The sequence below is a fragment of the Cordyceps fumosorosea genome, assembly GCF_001636725.1.
Source record: "Cordyceps fumosorosea ARSEF 2679 chromosome Unknown scaffold_3, whole genome shotgun sequence".
Lineage (NCBI taxonomy): Eukaryota > Fungi > Ascomycota > Sordariomycetes > Hypocreales > Cordycipitaceae > Cordyceps > Cordyceps fumosorosea.
The window spans coordinates 146,369-172,376 of NW_017387303.1; the positions used below are offsets into that span (position 1 = coordinate 146,369).

Consider the following 26,008-nt stretch of genomic DNA (forward strand, 5'->3'; position numbering starts at 1 on the left):
TTCCCCGTGGGGACCGGCACCAGCTAAGAGACGAACGGCCCGACTTGGGCCCTGCGCAGCGTCGTAATCGAGGGGCCGCAACGGCATACAATATGCCGTTTGTCACGCGATGAAGGGGATGACAGAACGGGGCACAAGTCCATTCATGGAAGGTCAACAAGAGGTGGATTGTTCTATGGGGAGCGGGGGGGCGGCAGCCGCTGTCTTACTGCTAAAACAGCCCATCCTCTCGCTTCGAAAACGACAACACAAACAAGCTCGCCAATCACAAGTCACAAATCACTCCAGTTCAACGGCGTGAGCTCGGCTTAAAGTTATTAGTCTGGGGAATGCAAAAGCCATGTCCGCGTTGACAGCGCATGCAGATCGCGGCGTAGCTCCTGCACAGCTCCCCTCATCCCGGACCGACATATCTGTGGGTTGCAGTCTAAGTGGTGCGCGTCGACGACACTAATTCAGGTCCACCAATGAGCGTAATTCAGCTCGGCATGACGGCCAATATGGATGGGATGGCATCACAGGCCAGCTGAGGCGGCTCAAGGGGGTTTGTTCGGGGCTTCTCTCATGCCGACAGTGATGGCTATTTCTCCACCCAAACCAAGCCGACACTTGCCTTGAGAAAGTTGTCACAGGTGTAGCGAGGTGCAGTAGACACGACAGCGCAAGCGGTTGTTGAGAAAGCAGAACAAGCAAGTTTGCAGCTAGACAATCAGGACTTGCATACAAACTGGCTGAACGCGCGATTCAGGGAACCGGCCAAAGGTGCATTGGTGGACGATATATCGCCGAAAAAGAGACCAGGTTGCCTTGGAGATTGGGCGGTATCAACATTTCGGCAGCAAAAGGCGCAACTGGGTGGTTCAGGTCTACACATAGGGGCATCAAACAAAGTCTACGATTCCGCTCGCTAGCACATGTGCATCGCTTATCCAATGCGCAAAGCATCCACATCCCAAACAAAAGTCGAGGGGGACTTCTCCTTGACAACACCCCCCTCAATCAGGTATCCCACCTCGAATCGCAATCTCGTCGCTCGCTAAGATATGTAAGACGTATGGTTTGCCTCATCCGCATCGGTCGACGACCTAGGACAATGGTTTAGAATATAACGCTCTGGGAGCATGGCCGTCATCACCGCATCAGCCGCCACGGAGGACGACGAGCAGTGCAACCATTACCCCCGATCATTCTGGGACCTGTCGATAGGAAAATTGACATCATAACAAGTTGATGGCTCCATGAGTTATCGAGCTGCACGACATCAACTCCGCACGAAGCAGAGGACGAAGGGCACAGATCCGTGAAGAAGGAAAAGAAAGAAAGAAGAAGAAGCAGAAATTTTGGCGGGCCTTTATGGACGTATCGAAAAATTGAGGGTCCGTCACGTGCCATGGCGGAAGAGTTGCGGCTAAACTTTTTCTGGAAGTCCACTAACAAGATGGCGCTGTAGGTTAGTCGCAGCGCTATGACTTACAAGGCAACAGCCCCCAAATACATCCCTCCAAATTTTGAGCTGGCATCATCAGACCTCGCCAAGATGGACGCCGCGACGATAGAAGAGACGAATCGCATACGTGTGTCGCTGGGCATGAAGCCTCTGCCCGTCCCGGGTGCGGAAGTGGCCAGCGACTCGGACTCCGAACCGGACGAAGAGCGCGGCAGCACGCTCGAGACCCGCGAGGCCGAGGGCGGCGACAACTACAAGAAGTACCTCGACGACGAGGCCAACAAGCGGCGGCGCGAGCAAAGGGCCGCCGCCACCAGGAGGGCGCGCGAGCTGGCCCAGCGCAACATCGTCCTCGACGGCAAGGGTCTGGGCGAGGCCGACGCCGCCGACGCCGCCGACGCGCGCGCGTGGCTGACCGGCCAGAAGAAGCGCCAGAAGAAGATTGACAAGGCGCGCAAGCTTGAGGCGGAGCTGGCGGTAGCGGAGGCGGCGGCGGCGGCGGCCGTGCAGTACACGTCCAAGGACCTGGCCGGCATCAAGGTCGGCCACGACATGTCGGCGTTCCTCGACGGCGACGAGCAGATCCTGACGTTGAAGGACGCGGCGATTGATGCCAATGACGAAGAGGATGAGCTGGAGAACGTGGCCGTCCGCGAGCAGGAGAGTCTAAACGATAAGCTGGATGTGCTGAAGCAGCGTCCTGGCTACAATCCCATGGATGGCGAGGAATCCAGCGGCATCCTTGCGCAATACGACGAAGAAATCTCTGGCAAGAAGAGGAAGCGCTTCACGCTCGATGAAACGGGCATGAACGCCGAGCTAGCAGACATTCTCAGTGCGCCAGCCGCAAAGAAGACGCAGCAGAACGTCTCCCTGGACGATATCGTTGGTACGTATGGCCAGTCTGAATTTATACAGCAATGTTTCTAACTGTTGCGCAGGTGACGGAACACAGCCCTCATCCGACTACCTCGACGCCTCGCAAATAAAAATCAAGAAACCCAAGAAGAAGAAGTCCAAGCAAACCAGACAAAAACAACAAGACGAGGACGACATCTTCCCGTCAGAGCCTGTCCCTGAAGCAGATAACGAGATGGACGTGGACAGCAAAGACGGCATCCGCAAGAAGCCAAAGTCAGTATCGGACACCTTCGTCGACGACGACGACCTGCAAGCGTCACTAGCGACACAAAGAAGAAACGCGCTCAAGAAGCGGAAGAAGATCCGCCCAGAAGACCTAGCAAAGATGCTGAAGGAGCAAGGGGACCAGGAGGATGGTCTCGAAGCTCAACAAGATGGTGGTCTCGTTATTGGAGCTGTGTCTGAGTTTGTCTCTGGTCTGGCCGCTCCCGAAGAAGTCGTCCGCAAACCAAAGCGAAGCCCCTCACCAAAGCGAAAAGCGAAGCCCGAGGAGCATGGCGAAGACCATGTCATGGAGGACCTGGACGACGCGCAGGTTCATGAGACAGAATACCCAGAACCCCAGGAACAGCAAGACCAGGCCGAGGAAGAGGAGAAGATGGTCGGCAGCGGCATGGGCGCCGCCCTCTCCCTGCTCCGCGAGCGCGGCCTCGTCGAGGCCTCCAAGGGCGACGAGGAGCACGCCGCCTTCCGCGGGCGACAAGACTTCCTCGCGCAGAAGCGGCGTCTCGAGGAGGAGCTCGACGCGGAGACGCGGCGGCAGCGCGAGCGCGACCGCGCCAGCGGCAAGCTGGACCGCATGTCCGTGCGCGAGCGCGAGGAGTACGCGCGGCAGCAGAACCAGTGGCGCGACCAGCAGCAGTCGCGGCGCGTCGCGGAGCTCTTCGCCGCCAGCTACCAACCCACCGTGGCGCTCAAGTACCGCGACGAGCTCGGCCGCGACCTCGACACCAAGGACGCCTTCAAGCACCTCAGCCACCACTTCCACGGCAAGTCCAGCGGCAACATGAAGCAGCAGAAGCTGCTCAAGAAGATGGAGGAGGACCGGCGGCGGGAGGCCCAGAGCATGTTCGACGCCAGCCAGAGCGCGGGCATGAGCAGGGCCACGGCGCAGCAGCTTAAGAAGCGCAAGGAGGCGGGTGTCCGTTTGGGGTGAGACGGTGGCAAAGGAATGCAGCAAAGAGAAAAAAAATCCAAGCTTCTAGGTGGAGGGTGAGATGTGAAATTTTCATCGAGACCCCCGATTCCCTAGGGTTATATGTACTCTAAAAAAACTATCATACAGTGACGTTGCGTCATCGGCTTTAGATAATACCCGCCAAACAGAAGACTCCGTCTCAATCCATCATTACCCACGCCCCTTTTGTCAGTCCCCGATCCTGCATGTATACACCAACATGAGGAAACCCCCATTTTGTGTTTAGCCATACCCAGGTATCATGTGAAAAGAGACACACATACACGTGCACATACGCCCACAACACAACCCCATGACGCTGGTGCAGCTCAAACCCAGTACCGGCGCTTCGCCCCCCGCCCCTCAGTCTCCTCGCCCACGTGGTCAATCAGCGGCTCCATCTCGCACGAGGCTGCCGGACGCTCCGAACGCCGCCGAGGGCCGTCGCTTGGTCTGGACGGCAGCGGCTGCTGCTGCTGCTGCTGCTGCTGCTGCTGCTGCTGCTGCTGCTGCTGCTGCTGCCAGCGTCCAAGCGCGCGGCTGCCACCGCGGCGTGTACTTGCGCCGCGGGGGAGGGCATGGCGGGTCGTTTCAGCCGCCGCCGCGCAGTGGGCGAGGCACCGGCGGGGGGGGGGGAGCTCTTCTGGTCTCGATCCCGGTACGCGTGGCTGTGCCGAGCGTCGGTGTGCGTGCGCGCGGTCGGGGATGTCGGTGCCGGTATCCGCGTCGGGCCCCAAAGTAGCTGCTGCCTCCTTTCTTCTAGGACTCGAATCCGCCGCCGGCGACCTCTCAACGCCGAGGTGCACCGCGCTGACCGCACCCTCCGCACCCTGCACATGCATGTGTATCGAGCCCCGCGGTGCGATGCGGCTTGACGCGCCACCACAACCACCACCACCGGCGTCAACCATGACCGGCAAGGGAGACTTTGAGCCGCCCCACGCTGCACTCACGCGCGCTCGCAACGCACCTGCCCAGCCCTTGAAGTGCGCGGCACGCAGACGCTGCTGCCGGCGGCGCTCGCGCGCCGGCCCCGTGACGTGCAGGCCGCCACTCACGCTGCTAGTACTGGGCACGCCGTGGAAGGACACCTGCTTGCGGACGAGCGCCGGCTTGCGCGGGCGACGATGCAAGGGGGTTCGGTATCCGTGACGAGCGTGACGAGTCTCGGCGGTACGGGGTGGGTACCGACTCCACGGCCGGGACGAGGACAGTGAGACCTTGTCCGGCCGCGGCCGGGGACTGTCCGGCGTGGCGGGTCCGGCTGTTGTAACGATTCGCTCCCCGCGGAGTTGTTGCATCATGCCTGTCGTGCGTTTTGCGGCAAGGGGGTTTTTCGTTTCCTTTTCTCCCACAGTTGGAAGAGGATATACCCGCGTTTCCTGTTTCTCTTTTCTTCTTAGCGAAGGAACCTTGTTTTCGTCTAGAAGATCTGTGTCTCGAGAACTATACGCTCGTGACTGTTCTTGCGATTTGCTTTTGCGTGAGAACTGTCGCGTTGGTAAAAGAGTACCCTGTGCATATAAGAAATACTGCAGGGAGAAGGAATTCACTCTCAACTGCAACTGGAAAATTGCTGCCTTATATAAATTGGTCAAAAGGCGCGCGTTGAGGAGCGGCCGCGTACTGGACCAACTTTCGGTCTGCGGGTGTTGCCTCTTTGTGGGTGATTCTTTGTCGCACTGCAGTGAAGCGTGCGGTGGCACAACGCGGCTTCATGCGGAAGGCGACGGTCCACTGGTCGAATAGGACACCATTACGACCACTTGGATTGTTGCAAGGCTTATTCTACACTCGTATTCTGACGGGCATTGTCTCACGCCCACCCCTGCCGTTGTTCAAGGCGACGCCTCCTTATCGGCGGTTGCCTTGACCTCCTCGACGGGGTGCTTGTTCAGGCTCTCGTACAGCTGCAGGTAGCTGCCGATTAGAAATGCCCAGGAGCCCCTGAATTTCCAAATGATAAAGTCATTAGCCTCTCTCTCTCTCTCTCTGCGCACTTCAAGATTGTAAAGCGTCTCACCGCTTCGGGGAGGACTCACCAAAAGGTCGCCAGCGCCGCCTGGTACTGCGCCCCCGTGTTGCCGTACGCCATGCCCAGCGCGCCGCAGAGCGTAAATCCAAAAGCGCCGATCAGATTCCAGAAAGCGATATGCCACCCAAGCAGCCGCGGCGCCGGCTGCCACCAGCGCTCCTGCGTCTCGAGCATGTAGAGCAGGCCGCTGGCGATGAAGCCGCAGCCGCCGACCACCTGGGGGATCCAGTACGCGACGTTGAGGTGCCACTGCGGCGCCTGTATGTGCTCCGCGATGCCCGGCAGCGCGGTGAAGCCTGCGATGCCGAAGATGGTGGCGCCGGAGAACTGCGCGACGGCGGCGAGGAAGCCCAGCTCATAGATGTGGCGGTGGCGGATGTCCTGCCAGGACGGGCACCACTGCCAGCGCCTCCTCGCCTTGGTGGTGGTTGTGGATTCGACATCCGCGCTGCTGGCTAGCAGATGGCGCCGCGGTTTCCCGACGAGGTTGTGTTTGTTTTGGTGGTGGTGGCGACAGAGCTCCGCGTCGGCGACAAAGGTCACGGCCCGCGTGTGGTGCTGGTCGACCAGCGTCTCGACAGCCCAGCCGAAGCAGTCCGCGTCGTTGGCGTTGATGGCCTCGAGGACGAGAAGCACCGAGCCGACCTCGAAGAACAGGATGGCCCCGATGAAGGCGGTGATGCCGCCGCCGTAGTCGCTCTCGCTTGGAAACCCCGTGGACGGCCGCACGAGTGGCAGCCAAGAAAAGAAGCCCTGCAACCAATCTGTGTCAGCAAAGAGCCATTGGTCCTCGTTCTCGCCCAGTACAAGAAAAGACTTGCATTGACAACCCAGACTACACTACCCCAAGTGAAGATGAAAGCCACCAGCCAGGATATGTCCCACACGGGATATTGCGTAAACGTGCCAACGACGCCCCTCAACACCTCCTTGGGGTGCGACGACCGCCGCGGCAGGGCCACGCCACCTCCTTGAGGCTGCCTCTGAACGCGCAGCGGATGGCGTCCCTTGCGGTTGTCTCTCGACCGCCACAGGAAGTGAACCCCGGCGACTTCAGGCGGTTGCTTGATCGGCAGCGCCGAGGCCGCCGCTTGGTCGTGTTTGCCGACGCGCGTCCCGGCAGCGTCGGCAGCGTCGGCAGCGTCTTCAGGGGAGGGCGGCGTTTCCGGCGCGGTCCGCAGCAGTCCTCGCGTTGGATGGAGGAAAGAGACGGGTCCTCGGGCGTGATGCAACGACAGTTTGTGGTTGCCGTGCCGGGAAAACGGCGCGGATGAGTGCGACTCTCGCTGGTGAGGGCTCATCGCGGCAGTGTCCACGGCGACTGGCCGCAGCGCTGAATTCTAGAAGCGGTTTGGAAGACTCTCGTCCCTCAATTGAGATGCTATGAGCCAATTATGACTTGTTTTTGGGAGTATACTGGGCGATGCTTTGTTGAAAGTCGTGCGGTTCTGGCGATGCAATTATACTTGCTCGACGTCGATGGTGGGGCCTGGCGATTGTGCTTCAGTGGAACTCTAAACACGCCACGAACCTCTCTCTCCCTTGGGCATGCATTCTTAGCGTACGGCCGGTTTGCATTATGGCTCTTTAAAAGGGATTAAAACAGATAAGACAAAGAAATCTAGTTACCTCTATGCAGAGTACTCGTCGCTCTAGCCTGAGCGGCTGATTGGTTCTTGGAGAAGCTCACCGAATCTTCCAGGAGTTATGGTAAGTGGTCGCCCAGAAAGTCAATATGAGCTGCATTGTACTATAGTAGTCATCTCATGAGTGGCCGCTGTGTGACGTTTTTGCTCTATGAGCCCTGTTGCTGAATGTGTCTGTATATATACATGTACATGTGTAAGAAGGAAAGGAAGAACAACTGAATATCCAAAAGGCCTGCCATTGAAAAAGGCCTGCCATTGAAAAGACCAACCTACCTTCTAAAAAAAAAAAAGTTTTGAAGCTGATATAAAATAAAAGTAACGAAAAGACAGAAAGAAAACGCCATCGCTTTTTGCTTAGTCTAACAATCAATGTACAGCTTTTTAATTACTTCAACAGCTTACATGTGCGGTCAAGTTATACAGTTCCTTGCCCTTCCTGGGACTGCGAGAGTTATTTCTTCAGGGAGCGGACGAATCCAGGCCAAAACTCTCAGGCCGCCTTCGTCTTCTCCTCGTCCACGAGGCCGTTGACCTCGTCACCACCTGTCGTCGGGGGCGTCGGCGGGGGCGAAACCTGCAGTCCCTGTGGCGGCGTCGGCGGTGGCTGCAACGTCAGGTCCTCTTCCTCAATGGTCGAGATCTTTGTGAGGACCTTTTTCAGCGCTGGCCGCCGTATGGGCTTGCTCAGGAACTCGTTCATGCCCGACGCCATGCATTCCTGAACGTTGCTCTCCTCGGAAAAGGCCGTCAAGGCGACAATCGGCGCGACATAGCCCATCTTGCGGATGAGGCGCGTCGACTCGAGGCCATTGACATTAGGCATCTGCACGTCCATGAAGATGACGTCAAACTGCTTCTGCTGAGCCTGCGGCGACCCCGACATGCTCTCCTTGACCAGCTCGTACGCCTCTTGCCCGTCCTTGGCCACCGTCACGTCGTAGACGTCTTCGAGCTTGAGCATGCGGCTGACGACCTCAATGTTTGTCGCGTTATCATCGGCTACTAGAACCTTGAGCTTGCTACTACCCGTGCTACGCGCGCCGCGTGTGCCAAAGTTCTTGCTAGCATCGGTGTGAGGTGACTCATTCGTGGTGAAGAACGGCACGCTTAGGCCGACGAGGCGCGGCTTATTTTCGAGAAGGTGGTTGGCGGTGTTACCGGCGCTACCACCACTGCTGCTGTGCTTTTGGTCGCTATGGCTGGCGCTTGAAGTGCCGTTGCTGACCGTCATACTCGTGAGTGACTTACGCTGTGTCTCATCCACGCTGGCAGAGCGAGATCGGATGCTCGACGAGGCCGTGCTCGGAGTACGGTCCTTGACATACTCAAGCGGTATCCGCATGGTAAAGATAGAGCCTTGCTCGGGTGCGCTCTTGACGCCGATGGTACCACCCATGAGCTTAACAAGCTGAGCGCAGATGCTCAGCCCTAAGCCTGTGCCGCCAAACTTCTTATTCAGGCCAGAATCGCCTTGAACAAACGGCTCGAAGATTTTGGTCTGCATGTGTTCCGGAATGCCGTGCCCAGAATCTTGCACCTCGAACTCGAAGATGAAAGATTTGTACTTGATCGGCGGTGGTGATACGGACCGCTCGCGCACAGAGACACGCGGAGTCACCTTGGGCTCCATGGGGTTAATCTCAAGGGCGGTTCCGTCCTTCACAGCCGTTGCTGTTGCTGTTGCTGAATGGCTGGAGTGAACGGAGCTGGAGTTGCCGCGCGTTCGAGTGCGCAAGGCCTGCGCAACAGACGGAGACCGAGAGAGAGACGAGTTTCTGCTAAGCTCATCACTACTGGTCTGTTCGACCTCGCCCAGGCAGCGTATGCGCAGCGCCACTTTGCCGCCCACTGGGGTGAACTTGACACTGTTGCCCACCAAGTTGATGATAACTTGCAGAATGCGGTGGTGATCACCCATGAGGTACGCATCCTTCAGCCGGCCCATGCCAGGTGGCCCCAAAGCTGGTAACCGTTCGTCTGGGCTGCGATGCAGCGCTTCTGCTGGCCCTTGCAAACTATCAAATGAGAGATAATCAACAGAGAGCTGGATCTTGTTTTCCCTCGCTTGTTTGTCAAAGATCGACGCAATCTGTGTCTTAATATCCCCGAGGCGGAATTCTCTTCGCTCGAGGCTGACTTGGTGGCTGATTTGATTCTTGGAGAAGCTCAGCAAATCTTCAAGGAGATGTAGCAGCAGGTCTCCCGACTTATACACAGTCCGTAACGATGATCTGATGCGGTTAAGATCGTCATCCTCCATACAGACGGCACATATACCCATGATTCCGTTGAGGGGCGTCTTGAGCTCATGAGAGATGTTGGCGATGAAGAGCGTCTTGCTCTCGTTGGCAGCCTCGGCAGCTTTTTTACTAATCTCAAGCTGATGCGTGCGTTCAGCCACCTTGTCTTCCAGGATCGTGTACTGCTTTAAAAGTTCATCAGTCATACTGTTGTATGTCTGGGTGAGCTCAGTGAGTTCGTCGGTCACAAAGTGCTTTCCTTGCTCTACTCGTCCAGGAATCCTGAAGACTCGTCGGTGGGCCTCAATCTCGGCTGCAGTCAATGGCTTCTTCTTTTTCCTAAATCTGCGCCGTAAAGGAGCAAAAAATCGGCCTTTGCTGGACGTTGTGGTTCGAGTCGCGCCGGAGCTTGGTCCGTCACCATCGCTCACTTCAAATTCATCCTCGTAACCTGGAGGCCGAATAGACTTCTCGGTAGCCTCTTTGAGACGACGGATGGGCCTGACACCCAAATGGGCACAGGGGATGACGAGGATAAGAATAAGGCCTGCGGTTCCAAAGGAGCAGGCGAGAAGAATCAGCCGAAGTTTGGATATTGGCTGATATGCTTCGGACCTCGCCTTTTCCACGACCACGGCCCAGTTGACGAGGTCAGACTGGGGACGGGCAATACCGACGGCTACAGGGATGCCCTGCTCGTTTGTGGTGGACAAGTCGGCGGTTGCATTGTTGAGCTGGGTGGCATTATTGTAGTATACATCGAGTACGGATTCGTACTGCGAAAGGCTGAAGGCGGTGTTTGTGTATTTACCGCTCTCGTAGTCTCGATTTCCATGCCTGTCAGCTTGCCCCTGAGGGGTTATGGGTGGCAGCACGAAATGTGCCTTGACCGCGCCTAGAGCGAACTTTTCAGGGGATTGGGAGCCATTGTTGGGCGTCGTGGTCCCAGAGAACTTGTTGGAGGCGTGGGCGGGACCAACAATCAGGACCATGCCCGATTTATCCAAGCCTTCGCGAGAGGTCTGGACCTCGAGAAGAGAGGTTGCGGACACAACAAGTGTCATGTAGCCAAGAAAGTATCGCGAATTATAATTAGATCGAACGGGGATGGTCAGGGACATAAGGGCGTAAGTCTCATTTACTATGAGAGGACCCAGGAGCAGGCCTCCTTTGTCGCTGATTCTAACGTTTGGGAAAGCATCCGCTATCCAGGCTTGTGTGTCCGGAAGGCCGTTGACGGGATTACCTGTAGCCAGGTAGGTGATGTTGGGATAGAGATCGGGAGGGTACCCCCATTGGGTATCGCTGAGGTTTGCGCGTTGGCCGTCTGGTGTAAGATAGGGGAGAGCAATGTTCCGTTCCTGATTGCCTATGCCGGCGGCGGTGACGTTGAGGAGGCCTTTATCAGCAGCACCAGTGATGTTTCGAGAATAAATGCGCGCTTGGAGCAGGCCAGAGACCTGGCTATTAGTCATGGCACTGGTAATGTCTTTGCGGGCCGAGTCGAAGGGATTGGTGGTGGCGTTTCCATTGTAAAAGTCGACAAAGGCCTCCTGGAGGAGGAGGCGGCTGGCAACGGACTGGCAGATGATGAGGAGCAGGTTGATCTCGGAGCTGATGCGGGTGGCCTTGAGCGAGGCCGTGAGGGCGAGGCTGGAGGTCTCGACACCGACGACAAAGTTGTAAACAAAGCTCCAGGTGGGAACGGAGACGGCAATCAAGCATGCGAGGACAACGAAGATGACGAGGATGGCCAGCTGCTCACGAATGGCGACCCTCATGGCGGCGGGCGATGGGCAGCAGAATATGGGGGCAAGCCTTGGTCGCAAAGTGCATTATTGAGCGTCGTCAACCATGCTTGACTGTCGAATCTGTCTCGTGTACTTTTTCCGCCTCTTCCGCCTCGTTTGTTTTGTCTTTCTTGTTTATCTCGTCGACCTTGCTTATATCTCGAAGGAGGGCGCGGTATGTGGATATGGCGTATGGCACACCGGGTTGAAGACGCCACGGGAACTAGAGCGGCGGCGCCCCTCGGGGCCTCTATCGGCAGGGCGTATTCGGTAGCGATGTTAATAATCGGAAGATAAAGGAACAAAAAGAATTAAAAGAAAATCTGCAGAGATTGGCGTCGGCAGGGTCGGGTGCGACAGCGTTTGTCGATCAGCGCAATGGCGGTTGAGGCAGGACCCGAAGGGCTGGGTAGCGAACGTGGTGAATGGGGATGGATTGGGAAAGTGAGTTGGCGCGGGAAAATAGTAGCTGATTGAATATAAATGCGGCAAGATGAATTGCACAACGAGTGCGTCGCACAGAAAGTAGACAGCGCGTGATCTTTGCGCAGCGCAAGCGGACGTGAGACAACGGGAAGAAAAGAAAAGAGTGTTGCCGTTGAGGCCCGCCGCCAGTGGGGAGGAGCGACCACTGTCAGAAACTCAGAATGCGGACAAGGTTCATCAGCACCACCGTAATCCACAGGTAATTAGCTGCCAGCCTTTTGGGCGTCTCCAGCGGGCCGGGCTTTATTAGGCTCCAAATCCACCAAAAGTCGAGCCATCTGCCAAGACTTTGCCTGGTATTTAGTTTCTTTTTCTATGGATTAAGATGAAGACGCTCTTTATCGCCAACATCTCTCATGAGCAGCTGTCGGCATTACGCATAATGACCTTGTCAACGGGCTGTGTTGGCCGAAAGGCAAGTTCAAAAGCATATGTCCTCTATGTTCTGTAGGTAGTTCGCAGGTGACATACATACATACATACGTTATTCTCAACTGGCCACCCTCCCGGTCCGCCGCTACTGACAGCCCGTCTATATTATTTCCCTGGTGTCTTCCAACGGTGTCTTTGTCGTTTTTCTTGTTGGCCGATAAACCAAGGTTTTTCTTAAAAAAACACGCATCGCCCTTATCCAACCCCTTCTACTCTGCTACTCGTTCAACCGCCCCCGACATCGAGCGAAGCGAGGACCAAAAATGATCGGGAAAACACTCACATCGGTCGTCCTATGGGCGGCTGCTGCCTCTGCCGCATCGCATCCCATGCGCGGCTTGCGCACGCACAGCAACGCCAACACCATTCACTCTAGCCACTCCGCATCAAAATATTTCTATCCCTTCTGGCCTTTGTTTTTTTTTTTTCGTCTTTTTCTATCCATTGCATCTATTTCATCTATTCTGTTTTGTTTTAGCAATTTATCGTGCCCATTTTATTTTGGTCGGGAATCCTTGTTGATTTGATCGGCCAGTAACTACGGAGTACGGAATACTGTGTTGACTGTACAGGTGTTTACTTACGGTGCACGGCCCAAACTTATAATGGACATTCACCCTGCCAGGCTGCAGCCTCAGGACCAGGGTCTTCCGCTTTCGGCCAACTCGGCATCCCCACCACGTTGACGATACCAGTTTGTAGTAACTAATCTTGCAAATCGGGGGTCATTTATCACCCAAGAGGAAGCCGTACTCTTGGCGGCTGCCAAAGTCGATGGTCATCAACAACAACAACTATCCAAACAATGGAAACCATACACCATCAAGTACAAGTACTACCATCATCCTTGCCGCCGCCAGCTGGTCGTCTGTACAATGAACCCCCCTTCCCCTCCAGCCGTCCAGGCCTAATCCTCCCGCCCTCATCACACCGCGCCTCGTCCCTCTGCCGTGCGACACCACATCCCATTTATTGGCCCGCCATGACGACGACCCAAGACATCCCAGCTCGACCTCATGAACCTCTCCCTGCTCTTCGTATTTAACCCGGCTGCTGGCCACCAAAGCCTGCAGTAGCGCCGCCCAGCTGATCGCCAAGCACCCAGGCCAAAGTCACCGCCTTGTCCTCACCCACCTCATGGAAATGAACATCATGGCAACACAGGGCCAAATACTCATTGTGCAAGCCCCTCCACATTGGGTCTGCAATACCTCCAGCTGAAACACATCCATGATCAACTCCCAATACTACCAAGCATTCGTGCAACAGCAATATCCTGTCGCGCCTAGGTGTAGGGTAATATCGTAGACGCGCAAGCTTACAAAAGACGAGCTGCAAAGCAAACTCAGTTCCAGGCGTCGCATAGCTCTTCTCGTCCGAAGCATACTGTTTTACAAAGCACGATAGGTCTGTAGTGGGACAATTTTGTTGTTGAACTATACCCCTGTTGATTGATTCGATTAGGCAAGAGATGACACCACAGCGCAGTTAGAACAGGAGATACGTTGAACAAAGAGATAAAAGATGCGACCGTGTATTTAATTTTCCTTCTTATTGAAGATACTTCCAACGATGCTAGAAGCAAGTCCCAACGCACTGTCCGCGATGTCGCCACCGTTGCCGCCCTGGATGCTGTTGGCGAGCCCAGCCGCGCTGTCGGCGATGTCGTTGCCCGCACGGGGACCCAGGTCGACCGCGGCGGTAACCAGTCCACTACCGCCAGCTTGTAAGCGTCAGCACTATTTCTTCCTCCTCGGAGGTAAACTTTTGTGTAGACTAAAAGTGAATCGCGTCGGGGAGTTCTTGGAGACTGACCTGAAGTAGGCAAGGCAGCGCAGAGAGAAGTCAAGGCCGCAAAGGCAGTCGTAGCAGCAGGAGTAAACCTCATACTGAATGGCTGAATGTGTAACTAAAGGTATAGGCGCGTCGAGAAGCGTAGCAGGTACCAAGAGAGAGATGGCAAAATTCCTTGGCCGTCCACGGGGATCAAGCCAGCTAAATAAAAGCATCACAATACATGTATTATCAGCATAGACATGCTTTGCATGAACCTAGAGACTGCCATCTAAAACAGGTTGAAAATGCAAGGTCGGCTATCAGGTAGATATTGACCGAGTTCACTTTATGCGCTTAGGCTATATCAGGTTGCCTTAACGCCTCGACGTTTTACATGCCGCCTAAATTCCTTGTCTCCCATGAAGCTTGACTCCAGCGGGTTTCATGTGCTTCACTGCGTTATGCCCGGCATTTGGGGTAGACAAGACGAAACACGTCGAGCTCTAGCCTACACTGGACCATATTCTGCGACGCATGCATCACACCATGCGGGAACCAAGCACACCCGTATTAACGCCTAACGCAACTTGCCGATCATAGTCGTCGCGTGGGCTGACGGACGAGACGAGAGTGGAAAGTATCTATCGTCATATATTCAAGAAATGTGCGTTTCTGCCCTATTGAGATAGAGGGGTCTAAATTAACAAGAGTCTAGTGATAACGCGAAACAGGAAATTGCCGCGAAGTGTTCTGTTCTTGACCAAAGAGTCCGCAAAAGAAAACGCCCATCATCTCAGCCGTGTAAACAGAACTCGCTTGCCAAAGGGAGAAAAAAAAACAAGGAAAATCAACAGCAAGGAAAGAAAAGACATCATGATAGATATCGAGTCATCAGAGCCGCACCTTGGCGCCGATTCCACGACCCTCGTACCGCAGCGTCTCGACCCAGTTGCCCAGCCGCACCGTAACATGCGCTTGTGCGTCGAGACGCAGCGACCCGCCAAGGGCCTCGCGTAGGCGATCGTAACCAAGTTTTCCGCCGCCGCGTAACCAGCTCACCGGCAGCCGGGGTGTTTCGGAAAGGCCAGGGGGCACGTCAAAGACCTGGGAGTGCTCAATGCGCGCCACGGGTTCGGTGTGATTGTAGAGGGCTGTGGCGTCGATGCGCTCAATGTGGATCGTGTTCCGGGGCAGCGGCGAGGCGAGGACAAAGGTCGCCGACGAGGTTAGCAGGTGGAAGAAGGCTTCGCGGACGAAGCCGGGCATGGAGGAGGTGTTGTCATGCCGACTCCCGTCGCCGCCGGGGAGCTCGAGGCGGGGTGTCGGAAGGGTCAGATTCAGCCGTGAGAGGGCTTCGCCTAGGTCTGGTAGGTTGGGCAGACTACCGCGATGGGAGCGTATCGTGATGTTGGTATTCTTGCCAGAGAGGTAATCGGAGATGAGCTTGCGTCCAGCGTCACGGCTCCTTTCGCCACCGAGGCCCGTTGGGTTCCAGGAAGCGCTAACAGTGACATTGGTGACGTTGCCTTTGCCTACCAACAGATCCTGCACGGTGACGTCGGCCAGGATGTCGTCGCCCGCGACAACATGCAGATTAAGGTAGGGAACCGTTGCTTTGTAAGGCGTGGGGTTTGTAAAGTCGACAACGCACTCCAGTCTCACAGCAGTCGAAGTTGTGTTGCGGACCCAAATGTCCCCGACACGCGGTTTGAATTGGCTAAAAAGGTCCCCCGGAAGCCCTGCATTGTCGTCAGTGTCCGTTTCGCAGCCCGGTGGGGCGTCACGACCGGATCGTCACGACGCATTTGCTACGAGAGTGTGGACAAGGAAACGGCAAAGGCGGGTTACCAGTTGGATGACGGACCGTTGACGGGAACTTGCCCCTCGGCGGGGACGTCCTTGATGACCAGAGGACCGAGGACGGTGTCAACCTTGACGTCCAGCTTTGCACGGGCATGGACAATAACATTGTCGGAGCCAAAGAGGTATTCGCTTGCGAGGGATGAAAAGACGTCGTTGTCGGTAATGTCGATCGGTGCGTTATCGACGCGCGACTTGATCTCGAGTAGCACTTCTTTCGCGTCGGAATCGAGCTTGCGAGACGAGGCCTTTTGCCACTTGCGCAGGTTAAGCTCGCCAAACTTTTTATCCTTGTAGAACAGATTGCCCTGCGACTTGAGGCTCTGTACTCCCAGCTCCACATCAACACCCTCTGGCAGAGCTGCGACGGCGACAACGGTGCCAGATACACGAGGCTTGCCCTGCGGCTCGAACGGGCTGGGAAGTGAAAAGTCGACATCAGTCAGAGAAAAGTTGCGAAGCAAGTTATCGAAGGAACTTCCAGGAAAGTCAATGGGGACGGTGACGCTAGCCAAAATATCGCCCAGCCAGTCGGGAAGCTCGGAATCGCTGGGCTGCTTGCCACGCACAAAGATCTGACCATTCCCGCCCCCGAGGTAGTGCTTGATGAATTCATCAAGTGGTGACAGCTCGGAAACGGGACAAGCCTGCGTGAGCTTCTGCGGCAGCTTGCTGATCAAGCCGGACGCCTCGGCGATGATGTCAGTGTTTGGCTTCACTTGGATGATGCTGGACGTAGCGGTGCCGACGGTAATCTTAGGATCGTCGGGCGTGCATCCGGAGATGAGGACCTCGAAGCCGACGCGGGGCACGGTCAACGAGAGGGGGTATTCATTCTGCACGGTGACTGAGACATTTGCGCCGATGCCCTGACCATCGCCATGGCCCAGAGGGACTTGGTGAAAGTTGAGGTGCTGAATGCTGTATTCGGGCATTGAAGGAGCATCTTTGGCTGCAAAACAGTCAGCAAACTGAGCAAAGAAGGCGAGTTATGAAATGAGTAGCGTAATTAAAAACAACTGGGATAAATGTAAAAATAAAGCAATAAAGGGTAGGTATCTAGCTAATGGACTTTTCGCCAAAGTACAGGGAAGAAAATGTGTCGTAGAGAGATTGACCTTCTAAAACCATGGATTCCACAACATCATGAGTTCCGAGGGGTATGAAACCCGACTTGAGCTGCAGGGCGGTGGCCGTCTTGACCTCGAGCTCGCTAATCTTGCCGGTGAGCCAGTCGTTGACAATCTTCTTGATGCTCGCGTTGTCGCCGAGCTTCATGTCGGTGACGACGTCGATGAAGGTGTTTTGGCCGTCGATGAGGTTGAGGTCGATCGGGGGCACGACGGCGGATCCAACCATGGCGTCGCCGTAGCCGGGGACGTAGAGCTTGATGTGCGTCTGCTCGGCGGCGACGCTGCGCATGACCCGCATCGCGATGCGGCCGATGCGGCGCGCGGTGGGGTCCTCGACGCGGGCGGGTTCCATACGGAAGTTGCCCTGGACGCGGGCGCGGATGCCGGTGAAGCTGATGGAGTCGAGCGAGAGACCCGTCGGCTCGAGCACGACGGCCTTTTCAATGTACGTCTGCACGGCGGGCGGGACGAGGAAGCCGAGGACGATGACAGTGATGAAGACGCTGCCGAGGAGCACCATGGCGACGAGGGATGGCCATCGCCGCTTGCTCTTCTGTTGCGGCTTGAGAGGGGGCGCCGAGGATGATGATGGCGATGATGGAACGTCGCTGGCGGCCTCGCTCGTTGCCGCGGCCGTTTGCGAGCCGTAGGTGGTAGTGGTGTCGCGGTCGCCAGAGAGGAGAGGCTCGGACTCGGCGGCCCGCTCCTCTTGGCGCTTTTTGGGAGCCATGATGGCTAGGATGATGGGTGTGTGCGTGTACGCGGTTGGAGAGGTGAGTTGGCCGCAGTTTGGAGATGAAGGTCGTCAGCTAGATGGGCACGAAATGATGATGACAAGATAAGCCTAGTCCGAGGCCGCAATGAAACCGGCACATGCGATGATCAAGAGGGAGTGGAGTGGGGCGCCCTTGTGACGACGATTCCGGTACGTACCTCGCTTGGTACTGGCGTGGCCGTCATTACAAGCGCAGTATGAATTGAATGAATGTTTTCCAATTCTATAGTATGTCAAGGCTTGCTGAATTGTTTTGCTTAATATTTTGCTAGGAAAAACCTGACACTACTGCGACTTGACTGTTGTATTCCTTGATCCGGCTGGCCGGTCCGGGCCCATGTTTTACCTATTACGTCTCCAGGTACCCGCGCTCACACCTGTGACGCAGTGATGATGAACACGCCAACTTGGCAGAAGATGATAACATTGGGAGAGTCTGTAGCGAAGCTGATAATTGTCAAAATGATGAAGGATCTGATCGGGAGTCTAGAGAGACGTTATCATAGGCACAAAGAAAAGAATGGGATCCAACCCACCGCACTCTTTCTGTTTCGACTGCGATTTCTTTCCTCTCAGGGAGCAAACACAAAAATAGTAGAAAGGGCGCTGGTGCTTACAAGGTTCGGTGATGTTGCGTGATGGGTAGAAAATGGTGTCTTTCCTGGCGGATCTTCTGACCTTGCAGTCTAACTACCAATTTGCCCCATCCAAATTCCTCCTCTGAGCATGTTTATATCCTTCATCTCAAATATCTAGCTCATGTCCTACTGAATCTAGAAGGGTGTTGTGTTCAACAGTCCCAAGACGGTGCGCCGACCACGGCTTGCTCAGGGCTGTAAGAACTGCCCGATTACAGGTCCCAATCATGTCGATGAACAGCTACGCGTGCACAATTGATGGCTGCGAGCTCGCGGCCTTGGAGGGGATTGCAATCGGCAACGTTGCGGCCGCGACTACGACGGCGCTTGTTTATTGGCTTTGGGGGAGCCAGATGAGTTTTCTGGCGCGAAACAGACTTGGGCCATTGCTGTCGCTTTCCTCGGTCCGGCTACCGGGCGGTTGCGTCTTCATCCTCCCTGATTGTCAGAGCTCTGTGCTCCTGGTTGGGCGAGCTGGCGTCGATCAGAGCACTACCAAGCGCAGAGGCAAGGGGGGAAAGCGGCAAGCCTTGCTGGGCGAGGCGCAGTGAAGTGGAGGAAATGAGCAGCCATTGTTTCGCGCGGTCATGCCCGTTTAATTTGAAGCTGGGCCCGAAATGAAGAAGATTTACATCTGTCAGGTGAAGGAATGCGCTTCTGTGCTGATAATGGTGAGACGGGTAATCGGGTAATCGGGCCCTCCGAGTGGTGGCTGGCGGCACTCGTGGCCCTCTACCAGTCGAACTCGAATGCCAAGGCTGGATGGACTATTATGGGTTACGTGTCCGTCTGCCTGTGCATGTCTGTTGGGCTAGAATAACGATATGATTGAAACCTGCCAGGCGACGCTTGGATATGATCTTCCTTGGCGGCCTGTCAACTTGCGACTGTGCCTCGAATGCACTGAGTTTATCGTCAACGCTAAATTGGAGAGTGCAGTTGCATTGGGAAAAGAGTTACAGGTGACCTAGACACTGTCTTCTGGAACACCCGCTTTGATTTTAGCGGGGTCGGCTCAGAACTGGCCGCCGGTTGCCTACCCGTAAAAGTGACGCTGAGGTGTATCAGACTTTTCTATCAGTTATTTGTACGATGACTGGCTGCTCTTCTTGGGTTATTTTCTTAACGATATATTATAGTTAGTTGCATTGCCACTGCCGTGCTGAGCCGAGTCGCACGCTCCCAGCATGACTGACTCGAGTTTACTGTATGACCAGCTGCTGATCCAATGCACATGCAAGCCTATCGGGATTCTTGTCCATGTCTTTGGAGGGCGCTGTCCACCGGCTTGAGAGAGGACAATTTGGAGTGCCAGCACGAAGAATCGGCCGACCACCTCAACTTCCCAACATAAGGCAGGTCTTTCCTGTAGCATTAATTATATAATAAACGAAGCCAGGCTGTACCGCAGGAGTCGGAGAACTAGTAGCAGAACTAGTAGGAGAACTAACTAGTTCAGATTAGGCAAACCAGTGACGAATTATTGTCGGCAAATTTACTTGTACAGACGCCCCAAAGTTTACCCACGTTCCAGGCTCTAGATAGTTACGCCAGACCCTCACGCGCCATGTCTAGCGTGCCTGAAGATAGGGCTATTACTGGGGCCATCCCCCCATTCGTCATGGTCCCCTATTTTTCGTAAGGAACATGCTGCCTTTTACTTGGCCGTTTGTCGCCCACCGCGCCCACCTCGCCCACTTGCATACACACCTTTCAAACGATGCTAGACCGCTCAAGGAAGCCGACTTGGCGATTCAGCGAACCACAAGACAACTAAATATGTCAGCCCAGTAATACCTTGTGGCGTCGTCTGTCCTTGCCAGCCCTGTACGGCAAGAGAGTGCTACGCTAGCTACCTCGTTGACGATCGGCAAAGAACGAAGAACAGCAAAGTCAATGAAAACGCCTCACATCGTTCGTTACACAGCCCTCATTTTTCGAGGGGCGCTCGGGCGGACTGGGGGCCCTGCATGCGTTGTACTGGTATCCTTCTAGTTACGAAAAATTGGCTGGAAAGATCTGCTGGTCAGAGGTCATAGGCCCAGTAGTTTGATATTATATTACTCGCAGCCTGTTTTCGCTGCTCGGATTGGCGTCTCGCTTTTCCCTGTTCCTTTCTGTCGACGATCCACCACATTGCGTGGCCACCCCCCCCCGCGCCTCGTCCCAATTTGGGTCAGAGTGCCCGACTCGTGCGAAGCCCTGCTTGCCTGCCAGCATGTTACCACGATGAGGCTGAGATCAAACGCCCTGACCGGTGTGGTCATGTTCCACGAGACGGGTAATGATCCCCCCCCTGGCCCTCTCTCCTCTCTGCCCCCATTTACGTCGGGAAACTTTTTGCACCTTATGCGTGCTTCGGTGGCTTTTCTGCTCCTCCGTCCAACATCCAGTCAATCCTTTTTACACCCACACTCCTTGTCATCTCGTCATTCTTCGCTCCTCGGTCGTCTATCCGTCGCAATCCCCTCACGATACAGCGCTCTCGCTCCACCATAGCGACACCAGGTCGCACTCGACATTCACTGGCTGCTGCGAGCCCCCGACAATGAGCCGCCGACGTCGATTCCTCTCGGTCCTCTTCCTCGTCACCATCGCCATCGTCGTCCTCTACAACTCCTACCAGGCCGTCGGCAGCTTCCTCCGCCTCTTCGTTCCGCATGCCGGCTACCCGCTGAACCAGGACCAGGCCCTGGCGCGATTCCGCGTTCAGAAGAACCAGCCCAAGAATGTCCCGCGCCTCATCCACCAGGTTCTGCACAACTGGCGGCCCGTGGGCAACGACTCGGCCCTGCTGCCAGAGTGGGAGACGCAGCGGCAGTCATGTCGGGACCAGAACCCCGACTGGGAGTACAAGGTGCGCTAGACATAGGATGCAGCAGCGGTCCAGGCCGGCTCTCGCTAACATTGGTGATTGGTAGCTGTGGACAGAAGACATATCACGCCAGTTTCTCCAAACCGAATATCCATGGTTTATAAAGACCTACGACGACTTTAGATATCCCATTCAAAGGGAGCATTCGATCCGATATTTTATATTACGACATTACGGCGGCATCTACATTGACCTCGATTTTGTAAGACAGCCCGCCGATCCTCGTCCTTCTCTGTCTGTTCTTTTCTGCACAGCTCAGCTAACACAGCACAGGGCTGCGTCAACAGCTTCGAGAGCCTCCGACCATACTCGGCCTTCATCGCCGATCACCGCCGCGGCACCCTCAGCGACAAGGTCCTCGGCGGCGCGCCCCAGCACCCGTTCTGGGTGAGCGTTACCGAGACCATCCCGCGGCACTCGCACTGGTACGTCTTCCCGTCCCTCGCCGTGCTCTACGGCACCGGCCGCTGGTTCCTCACCGCCGCCTGGGACCGCTGGCACTGGGACAACTGCCAGCAGTCGCTGTTCCGCACGGGCCCTCGCGCCGCCGACTGGCTCACGCGGCTGTCCATGCCCCGCTGGCGCGGTGCCCCCGAGTGGTCCATCTTCAGCAGCCACCGCGGCGGGCGCGCAGCCGACTGGCCGGTCGACATTTTCGTGCTCGGGCGCAAGCACTGGGTCGTGTCGATCGTCAGCGGCGTGGTCGGCGTCGTGGTCGGCGTGTATCTCGGCGTGAAGCTGTTTCGGAGGCGATGCGCCGCGCGCAGACGGAGGGGATACCGACCGGTTGTTGCGGAGAGCCGCGTGTAGTTGTACGATACTGGGAGGGCGGGGCACAAGGGTACATAAATCATATTTTGCATATTAGCCATCTTGAAGCATTCGAGCGATTGGATTTATATTCATTTTCTGCCAGCCATTGCATATAAGTTGAACCGTTATGAGGAGTGGTACTCGTAGCACAGACACAGGTAGAGCTCAACTGCCGAGCAAAGACTGTAAAAAAAGCATCAGGCCAATCATACCAGATCTTTGCACGCTCTAGCTCAATCTTTTGAGCAAGTCGTCAGTCAGCCCTACGGCGCCAAGACTTGGTGGTTCTCCCTAGTGGGCGCCGTCGCCGATCCGAAGCTTCCGATCTTGCCGCCGCTGCCCCTTCGTTAGTGGCGAATCTCCGGCGGCCCGAGCCATTGGGGGAATCTCCGCGACGCTGCTGACGTGGCTCGGACAGGTTGAGGGATGGAGTTGATCCTGCGGTGAGATGTGCCCGTTCTCGGTATGTCTACCCCCTGGTGCTCCATCTCACCGATTACACCGGGGAAGTGGTCGACTGTTGCTTGAGGCAAGCCCAGCACTGAGCGGCCAGCCACGGGCACCGGCTACGAGGCAGCGGGCATTGACAACGTAAGAAAGCTTCGAATACTTATTTCACTACACTCGGGCTTGATATGAAATACAGCGTCCTTGCTGTCCGCAGCTCATTTGGCGTGGCACAACGCGCATCATGTATGGTACGGGCAAGCAATCCAGTCTGGCAAATGGTTCGTCGGCAATGTAATTTTGAAAGAAAATTAAGATAAGCATGAATTCTGCCGTCAATTTCACAGCCTCCCTACCTGTTCAACACAAAAATGGACAAACAGACGAGACAAGTCCTGTTTCTGGCCGGCCCCAAGTTGGACCGCCAGCGAAGCTCCGGTGCTTCCGGGAGCGCCACGACAAGGGAGACCAACCAACGCACATTGCTAAATGTCCACCACCGTAAAAGCCATGGCGGAAAAGCCATGGCGGAAAAGCCATGGAAGGATTCACGGTAAAAGCTGCTTCTATTTCATCGCAATCTAGTCTCGTGGTGAGCTCAAGACTGTGACTATAAGTTTGGAAGACTAGCATGGTCCAGCTCTCCCAAGAAGGTGCACATCCTAATAGACAGACGTTGAAGCTCGGTGGACGAATCGTCAAAGCGGAATTAGCCATAGACTCTCTTGTCACCGGAAACAACAATCAAATTTCCATTTCCTCCTGCCGCCTGGGCGCCTATTTCCGTCCCGTCAGCACAACTCTCCGTCATCTCAACCGCAATCTCAACAGGGGAAGAGAGAACAACATACCAGCGCAGCTCTTGTCCGGGCGGGTGCAGTGGTCGATCGTGTACAAAAGACCAGTCGCAACATCACGGCTTTCGCAAATCTCCGTCAGCAATCATCCAAACAGAACACAGCAAACAACACCTTACCAGTAAGACGACGCGCCGTGCAGGTTCGCCGCCTGCCCGAGCACCACGGCGTCGCCCGCGCGGCAAAAGACCGAGTGCTCGCTCGGCACCTTGCACTGCTGGGTGCCGAGCTTCTGCAGGTAGTGGAAGCACGCGACGAGGCCGTTGACGTTTGTGTAGCGGCTTTCGTTGGGCCCGCAGATGGGGTTGAAGTTGGCCGAGAGGACGCTGAGCTCGGCGGCTGTTTTGGGCAAAGGTTAGCGCAGATGTTGGGTAGGAAGAAACATGCAGGGAGGCGGACGTACGTTTGGGAAGACCTTGCTGGTACAGCTCGGCAGATGTAACGCCAAGCTCTTGGAGGCTGGGCATGCCGGGGCCGGGGATGACTTCGGGCTGCTGCTCCGTCGTGGCGCCGGCCGGAGCGGCGGCGGTGGTGAGGGAGAGAAGGCCGAGGATGATATGTGCTGCCATGTTGGACTGGAAAAGTTGGACTGGTTTATGAGGTGAGTTGAGGAAGCTATGGTTTTCTCTCTCTGAATAGTGCTGGGCTTCCCTTCATCAATTTATAGTTTGTTGAATGGTGTTCGGGGGTCGGACCACGCAGCCCAAGTCTTGCAGATCCGGAGACATTCAACACCATCAAATTACCAGCCTCGCCAGCTAGCTTATCTTTTTCTTTTTCAACATTTGCCAAGAGAATCCCACTCTTTTTGAATGATGACTGCCTTGGCTGATGCCGATCTACGTTGCATTCAACGCCATCCTATGTAGCACATACGAACAAGGCTGCGCAAGTCTCCGGGCTGCTACGTTGAAAACAGCAACCCGACAATTTCAACTCGAAATGGCAACCTCCGAATATGAAATCTGATGATCCCGACATAACATAACTAGACTAATCGAAAGAATTGAACAAAAGACGCCGAATGGTACCCGCCTCGTTCCGTAATAGGAAGTAAGATGGCGGGACGATGCAGGATCCCCGCGCATGGGAGGGACGTTGAAAGTATCCGAAGTCAGCCTCTACGGACGGCCAAGAGAAATGCACATGGGCTTCATATTGCCCAGACTGGTCCAGAGTAGCATCGTCCGGCTTGCCAGTTGAAGGATGCTGCGGTCAGCATGAAGCGTCATCGCCGGTTAAATCTTCAGCCGCAGAGGTATAAATACCCCGATCATGTCGACATGAGTAGTTCTTTTTCGGAGGTCTATACACAAAATTTACAAGACATCATCGATCAAAATGTCCGCCCGTCTCCTCGTCCATTTTCTGGCCCTTGCGCCCATGGCACTGGCCGGCACCATCCAGTACCCCGAGGTCGTCCCTGGTCCTGGTCTTCCCAGTCTCCAGGAGCTGGGCCTCACAACAGAGCAACTGTACAGCATGGGGCCACCCGAACCCGGTACGTCTGCTGTCCATCACCCTTGCCTATTGCTAATGCGGCTGTTTCCAAGCCGACCTTGAGGCCTTCTCTGCCAACTTTGTCGGCAAGTGCGGTCCCGCCGACGCCGCGTACACCAACGTCAACGGCATCATCGCCTGCTACCACTACCTGAAGAACCTCGGCACCCAGAGGTGCACGACTCCAGGCAACTACAAGAGCATCGAGTTCTGCCACTCTGGTGACGCCTCCATCACAGGCACCTCGCTCAAGAGCAACGGCGCTTCCTCATACTGGTATGAAGGACATACTCTCTCGGACAACTCTGGTGAGATATACTGACAGAACATTTAGCCGTGATGTTGCTTCTGGTCTTCTCTGGGTTGTGGACCACTGCACGCGACCAAACCAGAGCTGCGCTGGTAAGTTGTCACTTTCGGAAGCGAGTTTATCTGTCGAGACTAACCCAACAACTCTTGAAGGAGCTCAAGCTGCGGGTGGTAATGGCAATCTTGTGGTGTTTGGGGGCAGCAAGAAGTGGACGGGCTTGTAAGTTGCTGGGGGAATGCAGGTGCCTTTCTGGATGTGTCCGGAAGCCAGATGGTTGCGAACGACTACACTATTTATTCTATTTCATTTCCTTTTTATCTTTTTTGCGGGCTATCATTAAGGTTGATTGTTAAAAAATTTATTGCGAAATTTGCTTTCTATTTTTATTGCCTATACTGAAACAGCATAACTGCGTGGGTTGATTTGGCCTGAAGTATGCTCACATTTTCCCAGCGGCTTTTCCAGCTGGATTTGTTATGATAGGTGACACCTCTTCTTTTATTTTATCAACAGAAAATAACCATCGTATTTTCAATTTTTCTACTTTTCGTACTGCACTCCCGCTCAACTACTTCTGGCTGTGAGTGAGAACTGCCAAGTTAACTAGTGCCCACCGCTGATGCTCCACCGCCTTGTCCGATCGCCGGCGGCTCAACAGTCACAGTCTCAGCTCATAAGCATGCTTGCATGTCTCGTCTGTGACCGTCGATTCACTGCAGCTCCTTGCATCGCAAGGACAGCTCAAAACCCCCCTCTCTCATCTCACCCACCCTTCATTCCGACCACATAGCCCATTCTCCCCCAATTGAGCCTACGCGTCAACCGCCAATCGCCGCCTCCTTCGTCT

General features: G+C 55.4%; 9 protein-coding genes across 9 annotated transcripts; 3 read left to right on the plus strand and 6 right to left on the minus strand.

Annotated features, from left to right (window-relative positions):
• Positions 1–1,465: 1,465 nt before the first annotated feature.
• On the plus strand, positions 1,466–3,524 carry ISF_01731 (DNA binding protein SART-1; the record flags this gene model as incomplete). Its single annotated transcript, XM_018845338.1, has 2 exons — positions 1,466–2,336; positions 2,389–3,524. 2 exons carry the CDS (start codon positions 1,466–1,468, stop codon positions 3,522–3,524), a joined length of 2,007 nt encoding a protein of 668 aa, XP_018707061.1.
• A 350-nt stretch (positions 3,525–3,874) lies between these two features.
• Positions 3,875–4,846, minus strand: ISF_01732 (hypothetical protein; the record flags this gene model as incomplete). Its single annotated transcript, XM_018845339.1, has 1 exon — positions 3,875–4,846. One exon carries the CDS (start codon positions 4,844–4,846, stop codon positions 3,875–3,877), a length of 972 nt encoding a protein of 323 aa, XP_018707062.1.
• A 537-nt stretch (positions 4,847–5,383) lies between these two features.
• ISF_01733 (integral membrane protein) lies at positions 5,384–6,881 on the minus strand (the record flags this gene model as incomplete). Its single annotated transcript, XM_018845340.1, has 3 exons — positions 5,384–5,492; positions 5,588–6,344; positions 6,425–6,881. 3 exons carry the CDS (start codon positions 6,879–6,881, stop codon positions 5,384–5,386), a joined length of 1,323 nt encoding a protein of 440 aa, XP_018707063.1.
• Positions 6,882–7,719: 838 nt separating this feature from the next.
• On the minus strand, positions 7,720–11,250 carry ISF_01734 (ATPase-like, ATP-binding domain protein; the record flags this gene model as incomplete). The annotated part of the gene is made up of 1 exon (XM_018845341.1): positions 7,720–11,250. The coding sequence occupies one exon, from the start codon at positions 11,248–11,250 to the stop codon at positions 7,720–7,722; it is 3,531 nt and encodes a 1,176-aa protein (XP_018707064.1).
• A 2,465-nt stretch (positions 11,251–13,715) lies between these two features.
• ISF_01735 (hypothetical protein) lies at positions 13,716–14,065 on the minus strand (the record flags this gene model as incomplete). Its single annotated transcript, XM_018845342.1, has 2 exons — positions 13,716–13,900; positions 13,993–14,065. The coding sequence occupies 2 exons, from the start codon at positions 14,063–14,065 to the stop codon at positions 13,716–13,718; spliced, it is 258 nt and encodes an 85-aa protein (XP_018707065.1).
• A 779-nt stretch (positions 14,066–14,844) lies between these two features.
• ISF_01736 (hypothetical protein) lies at positions 14,845–17,676 on the minus strand (the record flags this gene model as incomplete). Its single annotated transcript, XM_018845343.1, has 3 exons — positions 14,845–15,692; positions 15,818–16,765; positions 16,932–17,676. The coding sequence occupies 3 exons, from the start codon at positions 17,674–17,676 to the stop codon at positions 14,845–14,847; spliced, it is 2,541 nt and encodes an 846-aa protein (XP_018707066.1).
• Positions 17,677–20,907: 3,231 nt separating this feature from the next.
• On the plus strand, positions 20,908–22,044 carry ISF_01737 (hypothetical protein; the record flags this gene model as incomplete). Its single annotated transcript, XM_018845344.1, has 2 exons — positions 20,908–21,216; positions 21,508–22,044. 2 exons carry the CDS (start codon positions 20,908–20,910, stop codon positions 22,042–22,044), a joined length of 846 nt encoding a protein of 281 aa, XP_018707067.1.
• A 1,159-nt stretch (positions 22,045–23,203) lies between these two features.
• Positions 23,204–23,920, minus strand: ISF_01738 (hypothetical protein; the record flags this gene model as incomplete). Its single annotated transcript, XM_018845345.1, has 4 exons — positions 23,204–23,271; positions 23,346–23,413; positions 23,471–23,690; positions 23,755–23,920. 4 exons carry the CDS (start codon positions 23,918–23,920, stop codon positions 23,204–23,206), a joined length of 522 nt encoding a protein of 173 aa, XP_018707068.1.
• A 772-nt stretch (positions 23,921–24,692) lies between these two features.
• Positions 24,693–25,593, plus strand: ISF_01739 (hypothetical protein; the record flags this gene model as incomplete). The annotated part of the gene is made up of 5 exons (XM_018845346.1): positions 24,693–24,852; positions 24,905–25,127; positions 25,186–25,253; positions 25,314–25,380; positions 25,566–25,593. The coding sequence occupies 5 exons, from the start codon at positions 24,693–24,695 to the stop codon at positions 25,591–25,593; spliced, it is 546 nt and encodes a 181-aa protein (XP_018707069.1).
• Positions 25,594–26,008: the final 415 nt, after the last annotated feature.